This window comes from Camarhynchus parvulus, chromosome 6 (genome assembly GCF_901933205.1).
Source record: "Camarhynchus parvulus chromosome 6, STF_HiC, whole genome shotgun sequence".
NCBI lineage: Eukaryota > Metazoa > Chordata > Aves > Passeriformes > Thraupidae > Camarhynchus > Camarhynchus parvulus.
The window spans coordinates 24,253,634-24,279,387 of record NC_044576.1 but is presented as its reverse complement, the minus strand read 5'-3'; the positions used below and the strand labels follow the sequence as shown (position 1 = coordinate 24,279,387).

Sequence of the window (25,754 nt, the reverse complement as noted above, 5' to 3'; positions counted from 1 at the left end):
ATTCAGGCTGGGACCACCATTAATCAAAGAGGTACACGTGGCTAATGGACTTCTGCATCACTCAGAGCCACGGGAAAGCTTTTGGGTTTGCTCCCCTTTTTTCCATTAAGAATCATTGTATGCTCTCACTTCTGCTCCAGTGAACCAGGGGTTTTAGACAGAGCTGAAAAGTTGCTTTCTTTTCTCAAAAATTAAGTTGAGAACACTCTGTGTATATGACTTATCCTAAACTTTGTCAATTTGATCTGTGTTTTTCCCCTTTGGGACAGAGAGATAAGAGGAGACAGCCAGTTAATAAGCTTTTGGACTAAGCAAAACTGATGCTTTGACCACCTTCCTCCTCACTCCCAATTTGTCATATAATCAACTTTCAGACAGATTTTAACAAGGCAGGGTCTCCATAGCCCTAGAGCATAATAGGAGGCTGATGGCTGCTATACTCAAAGCTCAGGGTGCTTAAGTAGTACAAGAGTCAATTTTATGAGCTGTAGTAGCAGAAAATGACCCAGAGAGTGCCAGAGCAAAGTGCATTAACAAGCTGTCACTGTTCTCTGGCAGCTGGAATATAAAGACCCTTCTTTAACTCCTAGTGGTAACCACAGCACTGGTAACTGCTGACCACAGGGCCAAGGGCATCAGGCCAAACCCAGGAAACCATCTCACCAAGACACAAGGGAAAGCATGTGTCACACAGGGTTGTACCTACAGCTTGTCACATCTCCCAGGAAGACTTTGCCTTCCTCATCCTACATCTGGGTGTGAGAGCAATCATCAGCTGCCTCCCCAGCACACTATTAAATTGATGCCTTAAACAAATCCCATTCCCCTGGGAAGCTGTAGTCACCTCACAGAAGCAGAGAGGGGATTTCAGGCTGCAAAAGGAGGTCATGCTGAAGGCCTTGAAATCTGCCTCTGAGCAGAGTTACACAAATGCTTTCCCTGGAAAGCAATTGTCCTGGGGCACTGAAATCAGTGGGAGCTTGATAACAGCAGTGTGCACAGGATCAAGCGCTACAAGGAGTGCCACTCTCTGACTAGGACAATGGTTAATGCAAGATGTTAGCAAGGAGAAAAACTTTACACCTGGAGATTAGGATAGATGCCTGTGTTATCATATAATTTAATTCTGAATATTGTTTGCATCCCACTAACACCCTTAGAGAATATTAGCCTTATGCTGGGGAGCAGAAAAGTTGGAGAAAGCAACATTTAGTTGGAATCTGGACAGGAAAAGCCCTAGTTTTTCATTTAGAGAAACTCCTATGTCCAGAAAGTTTTATTTATTTAATTTTAAGCCAGACTCGCTTTATGTTTCTAACACAATATTTTGCCACTGGTCAGGGTCTAGGCACACAGACCATTTTATACTGTAAGTACTGTACAGAATGCAAAATTCCTCATAAGGAGCTCCATCTGCCTAAAATATATCTTCATAACGCAGGCCTTCAGCAAACAGGCCATTCTTATCACATATTTTGTTTCACAGCTTGCAGCAGCCAAGTGCCATGGGCCAGACCTGGTCCTGCCTGCTGTCTGGAAGCAAAAGGTTTATATTAACATCTGTCAAGGTAAATCTCTGCACATATTCCCAAAGGCATTTTGGTGCTTTACACAAATTTTTCTGGCTTTGAGTCTCCCACCTTTAACATAAACACACCTGTTCCTCTGCAAGATTAACTTATTCACTTTAAAAGATACAAATGAGATGCTGCTGCACTAAGGCAGCTGGGCAGGTGGGTATAGACTGTGTGAAGTCATCCATCATGTGGTTTTTGACTAAGCTTGCTTTGTGTATCTCAGTGAGCACAAAGGTTCCCATTTTTGGTCTGTGGTTTAAATACATCTGCTGAAGCAGAAGATGATTTCTGAGCTCTTGGTGAAGTTTTGGAGCATCAGCTTTGTGATGAAACAGCAGTAGATGCTTTCTTCTGTAAGTATCAGAGATAGGGAGCTACATTCATTGAAGCCTGATGCCCAGCATAGTTCACTCTTCATTTGCAATTCAGGCACAGCTCTGCAGAGGTTTCCTGTAAACCACCCAGAGTCTTTTCCTCCCCTCCCAAAGTTTTTCAACTTACCTCTTGAATTTGTAGATTAAAAAAACAGCCAAGCCCACAAACACCACTGACAGCAACATCAACATCGCTGAACTGCTGTGACTCGAGCTGGAATCCACAAGTGGTGCTGCAGGAGGGAAGGCAAAGCATCACACTTCAGGGATATTACAAGGAAACACATTAAGTACCAAGAGTTGAGCTCAACTCTGTCTTTGTCACATCTGCTTTATCACTACTGCATGGTGCATGCTGGTTTTGGCAAGACCAATCAGTAGGAAACAAATTGGTTCTCTTGTCCTTCAGAAGTCAAGGCCCTTTTTCAAGACAGTGCAGTCTAACATCCCTGGGTGAAAAAGCACAGCAGGTCATGCTCAGCTGAATGCCCAATCACTCCTGTATTAACACTCTGGGCTATTACTTTTCGGGTTTTTCCAGGTACTAGAGTGGAAATGAATTTTATGAAGCATGGCTTAATACATATCTATTCCCCTTCAGAGAAGATACCTTAGAGCATCAATGAACAGCACAACTCCCATCTTCCAAGGATATTCATCTATCTCACATGTGACAGGGATCTACTCTTGTGACAAGCCTCAAGGTCCATCCTTGTACAGGACCTTAGAGACTTTTAAATTGAGTCAGCTTCATAATGTGGAGGAGCCCAAAGCAATAATCCTGAATTCAATCACACAATACATTATAATATTTTGGAGAATTTGATCCTTGACATTTTTCTTGGCTAAATACAGTATATTCCTATACCTTGTTTATGCAGCTATTCCAAGAGCTCATCAGAGCACATCTTAATGGCCTGAGCACTGTGCTGAGATCAAGTGTCTGATGAGAAGTCTCTAATGATGCACAAATGATTGTAAGTAGCAGCTGAGTGCTTCTCATTTTGCATAAATATTTGGCTTTGGTGGTTTACTATTCTCTTTTCTTTTTCCATCACCCTGAAGACAGGGACAAAGTCATGCAAATAGAGCCAGTTCTGATTTCACTGTCAAATTTCCACTCCTAATAGTCTGATCCTGCCAGTATTCTGCTGCTAATACTTCTGACTCTTTTGTGGGAAAGACTGTCATTTCACCCAAGTCAAAGCACTATGGAAATGGTCATGAAACAAATGCAGCACTGGAGAGGGGGCAAGAATAGCTGCAAAATGCAATTTAAATGTAGTGCCTTGCTAGAACCAAGCCAGATTTTTGAGAATTCCAGCCACCTGGAGACCTCAGACATTGTATCACATTTCCAGTTTTGCAAATTAATCAATTTCAGGCTACTCCTATTAGCATCTGACTCACATTCCAAAGGAACAGTTAGAGAGTGAAGGTAAAAAGGCATCACCTGTAGGAAAGGTCATGAGCCTTGATTTAGCCCAGCTCTAGGCTCTCTGAGAAGAAGCTGAAGTGTGTTATTGTGGGATATGAATCGCAATCTTTCAGAGAGGCTATCAGCAAGGGCACTTGCACAAGATCCCACATTTCAGACAATTGCTAGGATAGTCATAAAAAGTAAGGGCAAAAATAAATCCATCACCTTCTTTGTAACCATCACTGTTTCATCAATAGCTGAGACCTTCACACTAGGCTGGTTTTAAAGTAAAGGGATTGACAAAGCTTAAGTGGACTCTGTTACTTTGTGCAAAAATGGAGATAGGTAGTGTTGAAATTTAAGTTCTAATTTTTGGAAGTCAATTTTCAGGAACTTATTTCCTGTAAGAGGCCTCAATCTTTTCCTGTGTGCTTTGCCTCTCTAAAGCCTCCTAGCTAGTCATAACAGTAACAAGCACTTTGCTATAAGGATTTGATCCAACATCCATGAAAGTTAGTAATATCCCACTGAATTCCACAGGTGCTCAATAAGGACTTAATAGAACACCATTCACCTGGTTTCCTAAAACACTTGAAAAACACCACTTGTTAATTAAGCCCCAGGGAACTCTTACAAGGTACTTTTTATACTTGTACAAACTGGAGCATGAAGATGCCCCTGATGGGTTGGTTTTAACACTTCCTGCTTCTACCAAAATGTCTCAATTGGCACATAGCCCAGCACCACATGCCAAACTGTGAGTGCTCTGATGTAGGCTGATTCTCCTGGAGTTGTCTGAAGCCTCAGGAGAGCCACAGCTGTGCCTTTGACTCCACACTCACCTAATGTTAACTGAGTAACATAAACAACCACTTCAACTCCAGGCTTCAGTTCAAACTGGACCAGGTTCTGGTTGAGAGCATTAAAAAGGATTTCGACCACCTGATGAAATAAGAGATAGAACAATTAAAGTATGAAAGATTGCAAAGTCTGGAGAACAATCAGGAATACACAAAGCCCATGAATAGTGGCTGACATCTCTTACTGGCTTCAGGAGGGCCTGAGGAAGTGGAGAGAAATGCACTTTGTGTGCTTTGGGTGGAACTGGGCGTCATTGCACGCAAGCCTCCCTTACAGAACTCTTGAGACTCTCATTGTATGTTATTATATCTCTCCTGGGAAGCAAACCTAGAAGGTTTGTGATTTTGTTTTTCTTTTCTAGGGGCTATGAGAAGAGGGAAATAACTAAGGAGCTTTTCACCTTCCCTAATATCCTTTGAGTTCAATCAAATGCATTTGGAAATCACTGGTACACTGGCCTTTCATTGGTGTATAAGGAAACTAAATTAGGCAGTCCAGACCTACATTTCTTTCTTATCAATGATTCTGTCATGTAGCTTCTATTTAAATAGGCTCTTGGGGATGAGACAATCCAGTTTAGGTCAATGGAAAATTTGCCATATTTGTCCTTCACTTAGAAAAGGGGCCTAGCACTGGATATACTGGAATTGCTGCACTGGGAGATCAGCAATCCAGCTCTGATGCGTTATTTGGTTGCCCCAGAGCACATACTCAGCACATCACCCCAGAGCCTCAGTTTGTTAATGCCTGATCTCCATAGAGTAGCTCTGTTGGACAGGGCACAGCCAATGAGTAGTTCTAATGACCGACTCTCCAGGCAGAGCTCCTCAAGCAGAAGGCAACAGCAAGTGCCAAAGTACAACTGAGTAGCCTGTCAACTAAAATTAGAGCACTAGAGCTTTAGGCCTCATGGTCAATTAGTCAGAAATCTAATTGAGATGTCAGCATAACACTGATACATGAAATATTGACACAACAGCTTGTGCAGAAAGATTTTTAATACTGGTAGAGCCTACTGGACAGGACAGAAATTACTCCAAGACCATCCCTCCAAAAAGCCTTTCAAACCTTCCCACCTCAATACATCTTTCCTGCACACTGACCAATATAAATTTAAGAGACCAGCTTTGATAACTTCATAGGACAAAGGAACTGTTCTGCAGGGACTGACTTTACTCAGTGGGTGACAAGAACTTCCACTGAATTCACCAGCCCCCAGAATAATTTAATGTTTGATCCAAACTTACACGAGTTACTTGGCAATGGGCTCACACATAGTTTTTACACTGTAAAAATACTCATATAAGAACATTAGCTAGAGCCAAGCAGCCTTTCCAGCAGTACTTCACTCTTTTGCCTTTATAGAGCGGATTTAATCACTTGGTAATTCTAACATGAGAGCTCCAGCAGCCTAGTGCTGTTGTTCTTTCCTTGCCTGCATATCACTGTTGCAATACATCACTGTAATTACCTATTTATCTAAATGGATGGATATTGTAACTTCCAAATATAGTTTGCACAGGCAGTTCAGTGCAGCAGGAAAAAAAAAAAAAAAAGGTCTTGTTGTGGTGATCTATGAGCTGAAGTGTCTGATTTATTTTTAGTAAACCTCAGTATATTATCTTGCTGCTTTGGCCTCCCTTTATTAGCATTCCTCCAGGGAGTAGAGGGAGTACATATTCAAGGTTCCTTTGGCCGTAACTACTGTAAAAAGGACACTCCACTGATTTAGGAAGAATCTCTGCTAGAGGTAGACTGTGACATATCTCAGTGAGGTATTGGAAAATCCTGGTTTTCCTCTGAAAATCATTTTCTTTAATGCCATAAACTATGCTGCCACAGTCCCAGATGCATCCATTTCCACCACACTTATTGTTAAGTACTTCCAGTGCTGTGCAGCTTCAGGGGCCCATCTGCAAACAATATGACAGGAATAAATGTTCCATGAATCCTTCTTTTCTTACTTGCTCCAGATCAGCCTCACTGCTTTTCCTCCTCTCTGTTGTGTTTTTGTGGGGCAGTATGAAGAGTTCAGCAGAAGTAGGCAGCCCAGGGAATAGAGCTACCAGGATCTGTTCATCAGGAATACCAGTCACCTAGAAGAAAAGTAAAAAGAGTTCTCTAGCTGCTATTTTGTTACTTATGTTTCCACTGACTTTCAGAAATGGTGTTCCTATCAAATTGTTATTTTCCAGTTCCACTGTAGGTGTTGTGGTTCTAATGAGCTGTTCTGCCTATTTGGTGGGTCAGAAACTGAGCTTCTGCTAAAGGTGCACTCTACTTCCTTTCTAGAAGTGAATGTAAGCTTGACAACACCCCTGGGCCCAAAGATCTCAACCCAAAGTCCAAACCTAGCATGTCTCCAGATCTGAATGTTCCATATAGTCCTCCTTGCTACAAAAGAATAACTGACCCAAAGTCAGATCCAGAGAGTTTGCCTCAGAGCAACCACTGTGCAGCTAACAGGTAAATGTGCAGCTAACAGGGACAATATGAAGAAAAGTGCCTGCAATCACCTTCTGCTATCAGATTACAGGGATCCATGTTGGCCTTACATGAACAGTAATGTCCCCAGAGGGAGAATTCACTCCCCTGGCTGACCAGGACTGGGAGCTGCTCACTTTGGTGAACCAAGGCTCTCACAGCTGCCTTCAGCAAGACCTGCCCACTGAGGCTGCTTCCCTCTCTTCCCAAATCCCACCCATGCATCCTCAGCAGGGCAGGAATCGTCCCTCCCTCAGAAATGCTCTGCTACATGAGGGTCATTAGCTCCATTTGCTCTCTGGCCCTATCCCACCTCAAACCCCATGGCCTCACTGCAGAGCTGAAATGTACCAATGGGGCAGCCCATTCATCGTAGGATACACAAGCAATCACTTCTACCACACTTCTACTGTTCCGTAACCATTCACAGCTACAAGCTAATTAATTTTTTTTATCCTACAAGCTTGACTCTTTTACTATAGTAAAAGAGAAAAACAGTTAAAAATAAACAGCATTTTTTTCAGGATGGAAAAACAACCAAGGAAAGTCTTACAACCTGTGAATTTTGAGTGGGCTGCAGATGAGAAAAGCTGAGCAGGAATGTACTTTCCCAGTAAAAATAATCAGCCTCCATTTCTAACAGCTGTAGCTAAAGCAAAAAACCCCAATGAGATACATTTTTGGCAGAATGCCAAACCCACAAAAGCTTGTCTAAATCTAGCTCCTAATTTCACACAAAACTAAAGTCCCTGACTATTTGATATCATAAGTTATTCTGTCCCCTTTCCTGAAAGAATATGAGTACTAGTTTACATATTCTAATTAATCCCAAAGGAAGATTCAGTACCTTCCAACTACAGAAGTTTCTCTTTATCCTGTATTTTAAAGGTAAGTTTATTTTCCTTTTGAATCCTCATTTTTTTGCCCCAGTTGGAAAGCGAGTAGAGCTTCAAAATGCTCACCAGTTTCTACACTTCACTGCATGTGAAACTCCTAATTATCAGGAAAAGATAAAAATATCTTCCTCATGTATCCAGAATACTACAATGTGTGTCTTCTGGGATGAAGTGGATCAGCTGTTTAACAACACTCACTAACACTAACCAAATGTTTGGAATAGAAAACAGTACATACTGTCATATCAACTTGGAAAAATAACGATAATGATGATAGTATTACAATCTAGAATTTGCAAAATCCTCAGAGATATTAAAAGCTGAAAAGCACACAGAAATATTAATAAAAGCAATTGTAACATTTCCACAAAATCAGCAATACAGATTGGCTCTGTAAAAGGATCCAGCATATTAAGAAGATTTTATTGATTTTTAATGACAGTGTCATCACTGCTGTGCTTACCCATTCTTTGAAGCTAGCATGTCAAAAAGTGCATGTTTTAACAGCCCAGTCAATGTCAGTACAGACAAGGAAACAGATGCTCACCTGTGCTAATGCTCTCTTGATGACTTTGCCAACATCTTGTCTCCATTCAGGGATGTCAGGGTTGTGGTAATCCAAGTTGGGAGAAAATGACAGGAGCTGAGATTGGAAATACTCTGGAATAGAAAAAGTATTTATGAGAAGATTAAATGGGCAGTGTTTAGGGTACAGACAAGGGTGAAAAAGACAACAGGAGGACCATAACTATTTTAAAGCAAGAGAGTGAGAAAAGGCTGAAGGAAGAAAAAGTCTGGCTAACACTAAGCAGGACAGAGAGCTCTCAAGGAAAGAATGCTTAGAGTGGTACTTATAAAGGATGTTTTGATCTGTTGCCAATTTCTGGCTTTCTCCAGAGAAACAGAAGTGAGAATGAGAGAGGTGAGAGGATCCTTCACGAAGCCTCTGGGCTTTGTAACTTTGCCACTCAACTTCTTCAGATTCTGCTCACAAAAAGCTTGACCAGCAAATAAGGCAGCATCCGGCTGAAATTCGGAAGGCCTGTCTGTACAATTGCAGAGTGAACAATTGCTGTAAGTTATGTTTTCTGTTTACTCTCCTGAAGGGAAACCAGGAGTGGTTAATTCCCCAGCAAAGGAGAACCCAGTGGTGCTAATGACTGGCTCATCAAGCAATGGCTATTGACAAAACACTTTGAAGTTCTGTCCTGACTGAATGATTGCTGGGAGGAAGAAAAGCTTCCTAGACTTAAAATACAGATTTTAATTTTTCTCCAATTCCAACTGTCCCTGCTGGTCTCACCAAAGACCAAGTCTGGAGTCCTTATGGCAGCTGTGCACAAGGGATTTGGTCCAGTGGGAGGCAAAGATCCAGAATTGGAACCACACTCTTATGAAAGTTCTCAGTGTAAAAGATTCTCCTTTCTGATTTTGGAGATGTTCTGTGCCTCACCTTGAAGCAGCTGATCTCAGACACTTCAAATAAGTACCATTAATCATTTGGAAGAAGGCACTAGTTTTAGATCAAGATAAACCTGCCAGAGTATAAATGAGGAAATCCACAGAAAAGCAGGGATGTGCCAGCACACCATTTATGTGGCATCTTTTGTAAGAACTGCTCTTTCTTTTTAGATGGTGCAATATATTTTTAAATAAAACAACTATCAAAGAGGACAGGGAAAGTCTCTGAGGATCTGAAGGTTTAACCCAAAGTCAGATATACCAAGTCTTTGACTTTTAACCCCTTAGTACCATGTCCAACTTATTTTTTGAGCAAATTCTTTTCTGTTAATCTCAAATTAAGGATATACCAGAATAAATCTCCTCCACTGATAACATCAGAAATCCAAGCCTAGATTATGGCCTAGACCCATAATCACCTGACTCAGGACACAGATTAGGATACAAGTTTATCAGAGGACATGTTTGCTAAAGGCATCACTTGTTTATGTACTCAGACTTGAACTCATCACCAGACTGAGGGGCTGGAAGGACTCCTTCCTTAGACCACGTCAGTCTGCAGCACATCACTGGATAGGACTATTTGGACTGGATCCAAATGGGTTAATTTCTCTTTGTAATAGAACCCAAAACTTTGGATCTTCTAAACAGAATGGCAAAATTTCTTCCAAGGTGTTTAAAAACAGAGTGAGGAGCTCTCTGTGGGACCTACTGGGGCTAAAGATCAAGATCACCTGTGGGTATCACTCTCAAACATATTTGATTCAGGTTTATTCCAGAAACTAGTGGAAGGATGGACATTTCCAAGAAGTAAACACTGCATTTTACAGTGCTCAGAATTATGGAGTAGAAGGTTCCTAATATTTGATAACAGCAAGTCAAATTATTACTAAATCACATTAACAAATTATTAAAGACTATTGTATTTCATGGCCAGACAACCAATAAATATCAATTTAGCTGCTGTTAAATCTGAGTATACAGTGGGATATTTATTTGTATTTAATTACTGAAATAAGACACATACAGTGCAACTACACAGTGCTGAGCTTCAAAGTAGCCCAAGTTATTTGAAACCCAGGTTTCTCAATAAAACTTGAAGTCCAAAGAAAAGCTTGTTCTCAAATTCTGGATGCCAAAAACTGGATAAGGAAAAAAGGCTGGGCTAGGGCAGAAATTGTTCTAGAATTCCTGGTCAAAGCTGCTGAGAGAGCCCTTTTACTCAGGATTTATCAAGCCCCAAACAGGGTAAGCTCTGCTGTCTGCCAAAGGGTGCCTTTTGAAGCCCATGACATGCAGATGTGGCAAGAACATAACAATACCCATGGACAAGTCCAGTGGGCACACTCAGACCTCCAGCTGTGACAGGAAAGATGGGCAGTGATACCAACAACAGAGTAATTTCTGTCTCCTTTCCCAGAGCCCTCCTGACCCCTGTCATTTGTACAGTCACTGACAGAGACACCAGATGCATTCAGATCACCTTAATCATGTACTGTGACTATTTCATTCCACAGCTGGGAAGATGAAGGAAGGCAGCCTGGTTCAAGTGGTTTTTATTTCTGGCAGTTCTCTGTCTGGGTGTACAGACAGATCAACAGGCACAGAAGACACCAGCCACCTTATTAATGCTGAGGTTATAATTTTGGTTAGCTGCCCCGTTCTATTCACTTCTGTATTTTGTTATCCTGACACATCTGAGCTACTCTGCCATCAGAGGTTTGTCTTCAGAGGTTCCTCCAGGCATTATCAAGCTCCTAGAGCTCATTCTGCATCAGCAATGACAGTCTGCCCTTCACCCCCTGAGGTGTGATTGCAGAAGGCTGAGGGTACCATGCACTGCGATCTCCTTGGTGTCCTGGATGAGGCTGCTGCCCCCAGCAACCTGCACGGTGACAGTGTTCATCCCCTCCACAGTGAACACGTACGAGATGCTGCTCTCCAAGGTGATGAGGGGCTGTAGGAGGCAAACACAAATGACAAAATCATGGTGAGATTAACTCTGGATCACAACATGTACCTGATTTATCCACCAGGCAACAACAGCCCTGCTCCTTGATACAGGTGTGGTGCTGCCAGTTTGCATGTCCTGCTAAGGCCCAAACACCATCTATGAGCAGTGTCCCACAGGCAAAGGTTTCTCTCATTTCAGTAAATGTTTCCTGAAATATTCTTCCATTGAACTGCAGCCCCTTGTTGTATGGACTCCTCAGCAGACCACAGTCAGCAGTTGCAGAATTAGTGCAGTAGAATGCAGCACTGTACACACACAGCCAGCTCAGCTGTAGATTTGCTGTACAAAACCCATCCTCAAATTGAAAATAAACCAAAGATGCAGATGCTTCTTCAAACAATCCATATTGTTCAGATTCAGGGCCAGCCTTTGCTTTTATGAGCACAAATCCATTTATCTCTCACAAAGCAACACTGCTCAGGTCAGAGTGAGGACATCCAGCGTTGCCCTGTCCATGCTGTGAGTCTGTAAGCAAGCTGCAGCCACAAGCTGGCAAGCTATGCTAACCAGGCTGAAAGCATGGCATAATTTCTGCTGACAATGCTGACTGAATGTGGCTGTGGAAAGGATCCACCCTGGAGCAGCCCGTGGGAAGGGCCCACATTGAAGAAATCAATGGAAAAATGTCTCCCATGGGAGGGATTCCCTCCTGTAAGCAGGGGAAGAGTGGGAGGCCTCTTCCCCCTGAGGAGGAAGCATTGGAAGAGACAACACATGATGAACTGATCACAGCCCCCATTCCCTGTCTCCCTGCACTGCTGGCAAAGGAGGAGGCAGAGAATTCAGGAGTGAAATTGAGCCTGTGGAGAGAGATGTGGGAAGGTGATTTAAGATTTGGTTTCATTTCTCATTATCCTACTCTGATTTGATTGATAATAAATTGTACTAATGTAAAGTCAAGGCCGTTTTGTTTTTTAAAAGTAATTAGTGTTATCCCTCTGTCATTATTGTGACCTGATTTTGTTATATTTTACGTACCCTGCCCATGGGGGATGGGGGGGGGGGGAGTGATAGAGTGGCTTTAGTGGGCAGCTGGTGTCTAAACAGGGTCAACCCACCACAAGTGAAAATCAAAGGTCCAGCCTTCACAGTGCCACTGATCTGACAGCTGGTCTACAGAAACAACTCTTTAATTAGAGAAACTACAAAAATGGAAACAGTGATACTAATCTCCATTGCAAAAGCACACAGAGGTCTAAGAGCACCGATAAAGCCATTGTACCATTGCTGTTGTCCCTTCACTACACTTCCAGTTGGTTTACAAAGGAAAACTTCCAAATCCCACCTTCCAGCTCTCACACTTTATCTCACCATGCTGCCAGCCTGACTGCACTTCACAACAGTGGTCACAAAAACCATTTTCATGGCCAAACCAAAATTTCTACCTGCACAGGGCAGACTGGCAAACACATCTCTCTCTCTCTCTAGAACACCACCTTCCTTAGACCCCCTCATCCATGAGCTGAAAAAGCAGTAAAAACCAAAAAGTCTTATCACATGGCACACACAGTCCAAGGGCACCAGCTCGTGCCAGCCCTGGAGGCCTAGCTAACATTTACTGAGATATACACAGACCCTGGAGAAGCTGAATGGGCCTCTATCAAACTGCAGGGATATCAGCAATCCTCCTGGAGGTTACAGACTGTGGTTCTGTGCAAAGGCAGATAAGAGGATGCAGTCTGGCCTTTAAAATTACATTTTTTCCTTTTTGTATATGTGTATGCTGGATATTCCATTATCATGGATGATTTCACCTCCATCATGGAGTTTTAACATTCAGCCAAGTCCTTAATTTTAATTCAAGAACCAAGATCTGGAAACTAACTCTAAATTAAATCAAGTAGTTTAAGGTTCATTTGCTCAAACCTATTAGACAGCTGGATACATCTATTAAACTGGACCTGTGTTAATCCAGGCAAATTGGCCTTTGGGCATACTGCAAAAATCAGTGCAGTAGAAATTTAGTACAGGAGTTTCAGCAGGGTGGGGAGAGCAGTAGAGGAGTCTCAGCCAGGTCACTTGTGTCTAAGACAATATTCTCCTGTGCAGCAGCACAGAGAGTGAGACTGCACAGTGACACGAGACACATCTGGTTCTGCCTGGGATGGCTACAGGCTGAACAGGAAAAGAAGTTCAATCCCTCAGCATGGAACTAAAACATATTATCTAATAATACCAGTCACAATATTACACACCTCATCCTTTAATTCAGTGTCCCCATCTTTCACCTCTATTCAGAACACCATAGTTTACTCATGAGTGGGCACAGAGAAGGATCTGACATGTACATTAAACATCCCAGGAGAAATTTTGATGTGATACAGACTGCTCTTCTGAAAAAAGGTGGCTGATACAGTTATGTCTATGTCCCTTGCCACACTTTTGTCAGAGTTACAGCACATTCCATGAGGTAGCTGGAGATAATGCTTGCAAAGACTGAAGAGTGCTCTGGGTCTGAGATTCAGACACAGGTAAGTGGCACCACGTTTACTCCTCCATATTTCAGCAATGAGTACAATCATGCCAAGGTATCAAAGGATCAGCTCCATGTTCAGCTATGTCCAAAGTACCCATCCCAAACACCACATCTGCTTGTACTCTGCTGCCTATGGGTCTGAGATTTAAACTAGAAGATGAAACAGTTCATATTTCCAACCCAGAAGCAAGCACTGTGAGAATTGCATGGAAATCTTCAGCAAACACCACTGCTTTGCATTACCTTTTCTAGATTGCTTTCTATTTCAAAAAATCTTTTTTAAGGCCCTGTTCACCATCAACTTCTATAGTAAGGACCAAAACAATGGCAGAAAACTGTACGCTGGAGGGCTTAAGCAGATGATCAAGTTATCAATACCTAAATTATCTCTGATGCACTTTAATGGTTCTCTGTGTGTTTGGCTCAGTGTGAGCACTGAGCCAAACATAGCTGAACTGTGACATGATTTTGCATGCCTGTATTTCAATGCAGTATAAACTATATGGAATTACCTGCTACTTGCAATGGACTGGATGTGTAAATGTGGGTGGTTGCCATAGTTCAGCTAGGGCACAGCAACTTGCCAAGTTACAGTAAATGGCTTTTGCTCCTGAGTTCTTCCACTGCCTCAACTATGCTTCCACAAAAATCAGCGAGTTCGTACAGTGAGCTTCCTAACTGGATGTAAAATCCCAGTAGAAGCAGCACTTAATGTTTATATTTTGCCTCTATGATATTGTTGGTTGCTAGGGTAAGAGGTTAAAACTAAGCAGCTTTTCAAAGAGAAAGCAAAATACTTGTGTGCCTATTTTTTATCTCAAGTTCCATACTTCATGTAAAATCCCCGTTTCTTTCTGCTGCAATCTCACCTCAGCGCACACCTTCAATTGCAAATGTAGACAGTGACATGACTGAAACTGCTTTTGTAAATAACAGCAGAAACTACATTGTGAAATTAATACATGTACAGCTGTGTACATTCCACAGCTGTAAGAATGGAGAACAGTGCTTGTCTCACTCCTAAAGTCTACAATAAAAACTGTAGTTAATAGGCAATCCTGCTCTCTCCATTTGAAAGCACGACACTAACTTGTATTTTCACTTATTTTAACTATTGCTAAAAAAGCTCTTTATAATACATACAGTGACAATACACATCATTTGAAAATTCACTACAAAGAAGTCTCATCCTCCTCTCTAACACAGCCAGACTCTTCAGCTTGAAATTCTAGATACAGCTGTTTATCTGAACACCAAGAGCTTTAAAGTACTGTGCTGGAATCCAGCATTATGTACTGCACACTGGCACATAATGGAAACCCCCCGGTTATGTGAACACCAGCAGTTTTTAAACACTGTGTTGAAAGCCAGCATTATTCCACATATGGTTCAGTTAAGTTGCAAGTGAACGCTGGTAATAACAGTGGTCTTCACACCTCAGTAGGGCTGATAACAGCCAGATGGAGAAAGTAATGGCTCCTAAGAACAACACAACACACAAGGAAACAAATTCACAGAGGTTGAAGTTCAGATAATGACAACCCTCTTCAGCCAAGTTAAAAACTAAAACACAAAACAGACAAAGGCAAGAAGTTTTTATTACAGCTGAGAGAGTTCCCTGACTGTTGTGACAAGCTTAGGAAGAGAAAATGAACCAAAGGGTGTCTGTACCTTGGTGCTGTTGCCAAGCCACCAGAAGTAGGTAAGTGTGCCTGCCTGGCTGGGCCAAACTACTGCAGTAATGTTGACATCCTTATTTCTGATGGCAACAAAGGGAACACTCAGATGGACGTGCTCCACTGGACCTGTGGGAAGAGAGTTCATTATTAAAGGCTTTGAGTTAAATCCTCCCTGCACAGTTGTGAACAGCAAGGATCTTTCCTTTAAATAAATCAAAAGTCCTATGTCAGCAGTGACAGTCTAGTGACAGTCTATTTATATTTTAGAAATAAAAGAGAATTTCAGCAGTCAATGAAAAATAGAAAAAGATAATCAGATTTAAAAACACTTTTTCCCCTCCTATTATGCACATTTTCCATACTGCTAATTTTCAGACAGGGGCAGCACTGTGTTTAGAAGAATTTTTTAAATGCATTTTGAAGAAAAACAATGAACTGTCTTTGCATTATGTAGTGAAGTTGCTATTGAAAGCCCTAAGGATAGGACACAAGAAAGGCATAGGACACAAATGAGAAAGAAGTTTTTTTTCTTGAAAATATAGCCACTGAGCTACTAAGATTTGTGGGAAAATCATTTTAGCCAAGATGGCTTAGATCTGGTTATATAAGAGTCATTTATGACTTGATTACATACCCCAAACAGTTTTTGAAAAGGTCTCAAAAAAAAAACCTCATGATTTTGGAAATCCTTTTTGATATAGGCCTGACCTTAGGAAGTCTTTGGGGAGTCAGCTGCCCCTGAAACTAAAAGAAAAACATCAGGAACCACTTGAAAGATGTGTGCACTGGCATAACAAAGCATGTAACTGTCAGAAGCACTTGATTCTGAAAGACTTAAAAAATAACAAAGTAACAATGCAAAGTTTTATCTAATAAATGCAAATGCCCAGAATAAATCCAGGGCATGAAGCCCTGAATTCAGAAGGCACATCTTCTCTAGAAAAAACATGTGTAAAAAATACTGAGGTTTTGTTTGGTAGTTTGTTTAAAACTTCTACTATCTTCATTGTTTTTCTTCTTGTTTATCTTTTGGGTTTGCTGGTACTGAATTTCCGCTGATAACTGCTGCCCATCAGACAGTGTTCCTTTCTGGGTAGAACCTTTAAAATACAGCAAACTGACAGACTATCCCTGTGAGATGGAAAGGAAAAAATAAGAAAAGCCATAATCTTTTCTTTTTTTGTTAGACATTCATTCTGGGAAGCAGGAAATTTGGTGATTTTAACTGAGACAATCCTCTTGTGTTACCACTCAGTGTGAAATGGGGACATTAATCAGTTCTCCATCTACTTGAATTACAAAGATTGTGGAAAGCAAGAGCTGCTCTTCTACCACTGGAACATAGAGCTCCATGCACAAAAGGACCCTATTCTTGCTTTTGGCACCTTAAAATTTGATCTTTTTTTTTTCCCCTCTTTCCCAAGAGATCTCTACCAGCAAGTCACTCCTGAACTCTGACTGTAGGAAGTACTCTGGGTTTGCAAGAACAGCAGGCTCCCCTAAATATTTTGTGACAGTGCATGTAAGAAGAAAAGCACTAATATCTTTGCTTCCTTTAAATTTCCAGTTAAGTTGCTTGTCAGCAGATTCCAGAAAGCTGAAAAGTTAACTGGCTGCTAATAAAGCTGCAGGGTAGAAAATTAATGTTGCTTGAGGCCAAGGAGCCTTTTCCTTTCTTGGTTTTTAGCACAGGATCCCAGTACCAGAGTGGTTGCATAGTAAGAATGATTCTCAGGCATATTTGTCTGTGCATTTGAACTTCAAGGTCAAACCTCCTATATTGACCAGTACTTCCAAATATATTAAAAGTTTAGTACTGAGGTGTCATCTTATTTCAGCATTAGCATGAATGTAAGTCCTTGCAAAATATTTCCCCAGAGATAATGATAATAAATTGGCTACCTAAGAATGCTATAAAAGTCAAAGGAGATATCTGAAAGGTTGATGCAAAAAAGGGTGGAGCAGCAAAAGCAGGCCAAAGAACTGTCCCTTGTTGCATTGTGCTTTAAAATCCTCACCATAAAAAAGTAGTTCCTTTGAGAAAAATCAGATAATCCATACAAATCTGGTTGTTATTACCAGGTAACCATCACTTTTGTCAGCTAATGGCCCAAGGTGAAGGAAAAAACAGTTAATGCTCTAATAACAGGTTGTTAAGTGCAGCCATGATTGACTTTGAGGGAATTATGAGCATAATAAAAGCTTCAAGGAACATTTATTCCTTCACACAGGGATCTGGAAATTAAAATGGAGAAAAAGTTCTTGAGTTTTGGAAATTTCTAATGTGCTTCCTTTCAGCAGAAAAGCTCAAGCAAAAGGCAGGATGTAAGACATTCTGACAGGTAAAGAGGGAAGGCAGACAAGACTATGATCACCATTAGGGGCAAAATTGATGGGGTGCAGCTGGACACAGAAGATGTAATAGTCTAAGAGTAGATCAAAGAACTGGGCTCTTTTTGGTCTCATCCTACATTCCACACTCTCTGCTCTCTCCTGTGGCTTTGGGAAGTTAACTCAGAACTCTATATTTGAGTTTTCTTGTGTGTCAGCTGGAGAGAAATTGCATTGATCTACCAAACAGGACAGAAACATCAGGGATGCACGTCAAACACATGAAATGTGAAAAGCAGCACATTAGCCCTCAGTACATTCATATCTCAGGAAGCACGCTCAGCATAATGCTTCTCTTCCATTAAATTAGCACTGTAAATGCTGAAATTCTGAATAAGTGACTCAAAATTTAGTAGTTTAATCTAATCCTCTTGGAATGAGACAAGTAAAAATAGGTATCTAGACTTTGTTTCATATGCTGCTTGGTCTCTGAGCCTTTCAGAAAACCCAATAGACATTTTCAAACTTTTCTCCAAAACTCTCAGAACTGCAAATATACTTGTTTAAAAAAATTCTTCCCTTTCCCTTCATTCAATAAAAGCTGTGTAACAAGTTAGAGGAGTATCTAGATGGCCAAGCCTTTGGAAGAGCATGAGCTGCACGTGTTTGTCTTGCATCTATTCTTGGGCCCCACTGAAGCTGCAGGGACTTTGAGTGAGGTCAGACTTTGGCCCAAGGAATCTGGCAGGTGGAAGTACTCACAGACCACGTGCAGGAACAGGACAGCAGTGTCTGAGCCCAGGCTGTTCTCTGCAAACGCCGTCACCTGGAAGATGCCAGCACTCTTATACACATGCCGGATGCCGTCCTCCCCAGGGCTGAAATTGGCATAGGACACTGCAATGCCATCTCCAAAATCAAGCTGGATGTTTGTCCTTTGGAGATCACCCTGCAACAGAGAAGACTAGAGTAGGAAACTGGACTGATATAAAAGAACTGATATTCCCTCCACCCCACTAGCATGGATACAAAGCAGTAACTTCACAAAAAAAGCCGAGCTTTGTTCTGTCATTCCCCAAGGTGGCCAGACACAGACAGCAAAAGACCAACACCTCATCCTAAAGTAGCTAAAACAGGTGACATGAATCATCTCTTGCAAATATCCTCCCCTGATTATACAGAGTTTAGAAGACCAGTTTCAGCTAGACATGAAGCTTCAGGATGGCTGAATTTATACAGGTTGAGTCCCACGTTGAGGACTGACAGATTTTTTTTGTCTAATGTCAGTCAACACAGAGACAGGGCCTGGATACACAGGAGAATGAAGCAGATGATGAGAAAATCTCTTCTAGGACTACTGTCAATGACAGTTATTAAATGAAGGAGGGAAAAACAGACAAGAAATTCCAGCACCACAGGAATTGTCTGGGGACAGAAGTTTCACTATTTTAGTTTAAATTATGCTTTAAATCACTGTAGTTGAACTGTACAAGTGTCTGTTACTTCGGTTTCTCAGAGCCTTATTTTATACTTGCCCCCAGCTGACTAATGTAACACAAAAAAAAGGCTAATTTCAACAAAGCTAAAGCCCACTACAGTGATTTCACTAAACTGAAATAAAACTACAACTCAGATTAAATCTCTGTAGTTTTAGCTTTCTGCATATATATGTGTTGTGCCAAGTAATTTCCTTTCATCAAAGATCTGTACTGTATTCACTGGGGGTGAAGAAGATACCACTACATTTTGGAGATATTCCTAGCCCTGAAGGGCTGAAGTCAATCCCTACATATATTGAGGATGTGATCTGAAAATTTAAAAATGAAAATTAAAATCTCTGCTCATAAAGTTACCTTTTTTTAATGTGAAATTCAGAAATATTTTAAAGTTGTCTCATAAACCCCATTATAGCTGTAAATGCACAGGGAGAACATACAAGAAGCCAGACCACAATGAAGCAGGTCCCATATGTAGAAAATTAGGACTTTAGCAGCCCCCACTGAATTTATCCTCCTCATAGACTCTACCTGCATGAAGAATCAGAGTGCAGGAAGGGTAATTTTCAGAGGCCAATTTACTTTGAGTATATATTTGGGGTTTTCAGACACTCATGTAGTCAGGATTATTGCATGTAGTTTTTGAAATATGGATATTTGATTATATATGTTTGATCTCTCTTCCTCCTTGCTCCATCATTCCCATTCCAGGGAGCCAGGGGAGTTTTGGCCATTGACTTGATCAGGGCACCATTTTCACCTCTGCCCCACTTGGACATTAAAACCTCAGTATAAACCAAAGAGCAATCAGAAACTACTAAAATGGTGGTGACACTAAAACGTACCTATTATATTGAGTAGTCAATAACATCCTTTAGACAGAGAGTTTTTAAAGTCACTCTAAAAAAGTCTCTAGCAGGAGCAAAATTACACTCTTGAGATATTCAGTTATTAGATAGAAAGGCTCCCACAGCTTGTTAAACCTTTCAAAACCACTTCTCAAGGGAATGTACTAAGACCCCAAGTCCATCTCATATGGAAGATACTGAACAGAGTATAAAAATTTTATCTGGGCTGGATTCATCACTGATGATCTCAGGCTGAAATCTCTTGCACCAACCATGGCAGCTCATCCCCCTTGCCTGACAATTCTCTTTTCTATTTCTTTCTTGCCTCTGCAAAATGATTCTATCTGAAATGAGACCGTTTCACACAGAGAAGCAGGAACAGATTTTTCATGACTAAACAGTGGCAGATGATCTTTTCACCCAATTATGAGCTGAGTCTTCAATGTAAAGGCTGCCCAACACACTAATCATGTTTTGTTTCTCCTTTCCATACCTCTGTATCCAGTATATAAAATACTAAACCAAGCATGCTAGTCCCACACAAAGATGTGAGATATTCTCGAGTTTATAAATATAAATGGAAATAGAAGGGAAGCGGAGCCATTTCAAAAGGAAAAAGAAATCATTGCTATCCATTTATATTCGAGGCATGTTTTGTTGCTTTAAGCCCCATAAATAGCTGAAAGGGAACAAGGTTGTCACCAAGATTGGCTCTGAGTATGGAAATCAGTGAATAGACGTGGTCAAGAACACAACTCCACGATAGCTATTTGGCAGTCTAGTATTTCTTTGTGATCAAAACCAAACTCCTATTAAAAAAAAAGTCTAAAAAGGTTCTTATCTCCTCATGTTCCCTTGCATGTATAGAGTCCAAATCTCAGTCCAGCCCCATATTCCTGAAAACACAGAAAAACCATCAGTCATTCTGCATTTATTTGTCTGTAGTCATCGCCACACACATATTCTGAATATCACTAGAAAGAATCCTATTGAAGTTAATTCTATAAATCCTGAGAAATTCAGGTTTTGATTAACTATGATGAAGTCTTCATTTACCATTGAACACCTAAAGATCAGTCACCTCCATATATTGAGGGTAGAAGGCAGGAAAGAGCTGCTGGCTCATCAGGGTGAGTCTGACACAGCTGAATGGACACCACACAGATGTATCCACAGGAGGGCTGGTCAGGCTGCTCTTTGGCTCAGAAAGGAACTGAAAACTTAGGTGCTAAACTACCACCAGTAAAGAGACTGACCAGAAAAGGCGGAGGAAGCCAGGAATGAATCTGTATGGCAGCAAAGTAAGTAATAATTAAGATCTCTACAGAAATTATTTCTTCCAAGTCATAAGGAAATCCTTGGTCATAATTCTTCTCAGGTTCACACTAAAAGACTGGAATAGCTTTGTCCAAAATCTCAGTGCTCCTTTTCTTTTCTTCTTGAAATTCTATTATTTTAAGAAACAAACTCAACACACAACTTTCTGTGGAATAAACAGTTCACCTACAGAGACATATTCCAAAGAGCCTCTTCCCTTAGAAAAAAAAAAAAAGGTTGTTTCAATGAAATGTTTTTCTAACTACCATTATTTTTCAACAACAGACATAAGAGTGAATGCCCTCACATATTTATTCAGCTACCTCTTCAATCTCTAAATCCTTGCAAAGATTCCACTCTTCAGCTACCTTGACTGCTGCCTTATTCCCCATCTGTTTATCATTCTTCATATGCAGCAGTTCCACTTGAGTTCCTTAATAAATTACTAGTTGATTCCTAATTTTTAGATTATATCTGTTCTTTTCTGAACTCCCACTCATAGTGTCTACACAAATTGTCTAACCATGTCAAGTCTGCAGAATAGAAAAGAAGCAGCACGTAGACAAGAAATCCCCCTTGTATAAAAGCAGAGCATGCATGAACCTCTGAGGAAGTAGTAAAGAGGCCCTGTCAGATTAGTGTGGTCCCACTGAAATACTTAGCTACTATATAAGAATTTAATTTAGTGTGAGAATGTGTCTGTGTGTGGGTGGTCTGCCTCAGCTGTCCCCAGGTACTGCTCCAAAATAACATACACAGGACAGAAAATGTGACAAAAACCAGCTGTTCTTCTCCAGCACCACCTCAGTCCCTGGCCAGAAGAGCCTCAACATTTTGATGCTTTTGGCAGCAGCATGGCCTGGTGTCACTTGGGCTACTGTTGGCTACAGAGGGAACTGCACCAATAGATAACTACAATAGATAAGGGCTGAGGCTACAGGTGCTTTGAGGAGAGTCAATTCCGACTGCAAAATAACAATGCCCCTCATTGCTCCCCATGAGTGTGAACATGTTCCCCATTGTTCTTAACCTTTCCCAGAAAAGTTGAAGTTAAAGCTTCGCATCCCAGATACAGAATTGTTGATCACAGAAACGCCACTTCTGCCTCATAAACCCATAAACTGCAGTTTACTGGAAGCAGCAAGAAGAGAGTGGGGAAATAATTTTTTTGACCACATCTATCTTTCTTCAGCATTATCATCACTGATAGACGAGATAATCTTTGGTGTGACCCAATATGACTTGCTTGTATGTGTCACTATAGCCTTCAATTCTCTTAAATTCCTTAAGTCTCATAAATATCAGGACTATTCACTATTTCATGATTCCCCCTTAATTCCTATATTCCTCTCAGCAGCCTGAAAAGCCAAGGAAAAGAATGCCAGTCCTGCCACACAGAGAAAGGTTTACTGAGAGCACTAACACACCTCTTCCATGAGGATGATGAAAGTGGCATTGTGTCCTTGCTCCATGACGAGCTTCCCATCGGAGGTGAGGATGTGCAATCCCCGAGGTGCTTTTCCAGGGCATTTCTCCATCTTGGCCATGTACTTCTCTCTCAAGCCATCTGTGCAGTTGTTAGACACAATCCTGCGGTACCTGGGGAACAGGAACAAAGGACATTGGGCTCAGACAGTGGGTGGAAAAGTTCCTTAGTTTTGTTTTTCTTTTGTCCCTCCACATTAATGCATGTGTTTTTTCAAAGGTTAACTGCCTGCATGATCCCCTCACTGAAAGGAAGACTCAAAGAAACCTAATGCTTTATTAAGTAGGAGAAAGCCAAACCAATCACAACTGAAACTTCTCCAGAGATTCTCAGCAGCATCACTGAGAAGAGACACATTGTGGAGGTGAATTACTCTGCCTTACTAAAAGGCCGAGAATTCCTCCAACCCAAAGCCTGCAGGATTGCATCCTGCATCCCAGCTTTTTAATTATACCATTTATTAGGTCTTGTCTGCCTCTACTGGGCTAGAGGGCACTTGAAAAAATATGTCAAGGGCTTCGCCCAGCTCAGTTTTAAAATTATTTAAGGTATGGGTTTTTCTCTTGGCTCTTCTTGGAAGATGTTGGCTAAACAGCAAAACTCAAGTCTCACAGCATTTCCTGCATGATAGTAGAACATTTGCAAAGTGATGCTGCCATAATAAACAAACACTTGCCATCTGTTCTGGGTTAGACCAGGAGAAACCAGCACATGAAGCTTGTCTGAAATGCATTGTATGTACAAAGTGAAAATGGCAGAGGAAGAAAACATAAAAGAGACTAAAAATTGCTCATTTGAGCCTTCCTAGAAGCTGATATAAATAGAAGCGGTAAGATGGTAAGAGGTTCAATAAAATACAATGTGAAATACCTCAAACCTGTCCTTTTAAATGTTCAGCTGTCTCTCAGGCAGACCTTTTTGATTTGTGTTTTAATTTTCCAACAAAGGGGAGCTCCAAGTCTAGGCTCCAGGGATCACACATCACTTGATAGCAATGCAATATCTATGTGTCCCTTATCTTAACGTGCTTCTCCCTCTCTCTGAGGAATGAGGCAATTTTCCATACAGATGCTGTTGCAAGCATCACCTCATGGATAAGACTGAAAAAGAGCATAATGGGATGCAGAGAAAAAAAGAACTGTCCAGGTTCTCTTGTCTAGTGCAGTCACCAAAACCAGACAGATTGCAAGATGCACTTACCCAGTGCTGTTCCAGTAGTTCTGACCAACGTTGCAATCCTTGGAGAGGGAGGACGGGCTGAACCAGAAGGCTGGGATGCACTGGTTGTTGCTGTGCCTCTCATATCCATAGTCACTGTGGAGAGAAGTCATGAATCCATCTGTAGCCTCCACAACAGTTAGCCCAGAGTTTTAGGTGATGTCCCCAAAGCAGGTGTGTGTTGGTGGTTCTCTGCTGGGATGGCACAACATCATGGACTGGGCTCATCCAGAGACAAAGTGCTGGACTAGTTGGAGGGGCAGGAAGAGGGCATTTGATCCCCACAACAGCAGAACTACCAAACTTGCAGAGCACTGCAGGACTTGTGCTTCATTTGGCAACAAAACATGACAGAGATTCAGAAAGAATATTGCATTGGTTGTTTCTATTCCTATCAATCTCTGACTTAAATGTCACTTTTTGGGTTCTTTTGGTTTGTTTGTTTTTTGCAGCCTTTGCTTTTAGAATGAACCAGGCTAATTCTAAGATCTAATGTCACTTTTTCACAACAGTGGCTAGGAATATAAAACACTAGGAGCACTTCCTGAGCAACTAGCCACAGTATGTATATTTATGTATGTTAACGGGCTCCCTGGCTACGCTGTGACTTGCCTGAGAGGCAAAAAACAGCTGATGTTTTTCCAACACTAAACTAAAACACAACCAGCTTTGTAGTCTAAGGATTACATGGTATTGTGTCCCACAGGGAAGGCAATCCAGGGTATTGATTCTTCCTTGGACCACCTAAGAATGGAATTGTACACAACCACATCCAAAACTTCTTTTGACAGCTGCCTTTGTGCGCCAATACAATGATGAAGAAATAGGATTAATCCAAAGCTTTCCATAAGTTTTAATAGGGTCTGGATCAGGTTTCTATGTGTAGCCTTTATTGACAGGCTGGATTCAAAGGACAAATAAAAAGAGATTCTGGATTTTTGCCTGCAGCAAGTTAACAAATGCCAACATGCTAAACCTCTCTGAAAACACAGACACTACAGAAGCCACTGTCTTGAAAGCATTCTGTGCCCTCTAGGACACTCTGAGTTTTATCCTTCCCCTGTTCAGAGCCTGAACTGCCAACAGAAAGTCTCTAGGAAGAGCTTTGGTGAAACAAAATTGTGCTATGTCCCCAATGGCCCAGACTGCTACTGTTCTTTCTTTGGAGGGCAAAAATTCTGTGAGCTACTTTAAATGGTTTGGAGATTCCCTAATGCTCTTTCTCTCAACATTCAATTTAATCATTCTCAGTGGGTCCGACCTGCACAGTCGAAAATGCCTGGCAGGGACTTTGTAATTAAAAATATTCAGGAGGAGCTGTACTTTGCCCCAAAGAAGAAAAGAGCTGCATAAATATTTAATAAAATTAAAGACAACATTGCTGTGTGCCCTCAAGGTTCTGTGCTTGTTCATTAACTTCTGGTAAATGTATATTAAAACCTCACATGCTGCCCACCTTCCCTCTCACAAGCCCCAGGGTTTGCATAAGTTAAGGAAATAATCAAGTCCAGCTGCTGTGCCGTCTTTCTCAGGAAAGCTATCTTGACAAAGTAAATAAAGAAGCAGGAGGAGGGAAAAGAAAGCTCAGTGAGCACTTTAATACCACTTATGAGATCCTTCTGCCATTCTCTCTGTTAGAGAAAGGCCAGAATTTGCTTCTGGAAATGACTGCAAGGGCTGGCAGGAGTCACCCCTGATCCTGACTCATATGGATTTGTTGAACTGGGGCATAATCATGATTTATGCCCCTGAATTTTAGATCAGCCTTATATCTAACTGCAGGAACAGCACTGCAGCCATGAGGCAGACAGGGGCA

General features: G+C 41.3%; 1 protein-coding gene across 1 annotated transcript in view; it reads right to left on the bottom strand.

The window, feature by feature from the left end:
* SORCS3 (sortilin related VPS10 domain containing receptor 3) overlaps positions 1–25,754 on the bottom strand; it is a 261,645-nt gene that overhangs the window by 2,935 nt on the left and 232,956 nt on the right. The window contains 9 exon segments of the mRNA XM_030951534.1: positions 2,079–2,184; positions 4,214–4,313; positions 6,197–6,328; positions 8,160–8,272; positions 10,907–11,030; positions 15,235–15,368; positions 18,336–18,522; positions 22,662–22,833; positions 23,921–24,034. Of these exon segments, the coding sequence (XP_030807394.1) occupies positions 2,079–2,184; positions 4,214–4,313; positions 6,197–6,328; positions 8,160–8,272; positions 10,907–11,030; positions 15,235–15,368; positions 18,336–18,522; positions 22,662–22,833; positions 23,921–24,034 (1,182 nt within the window).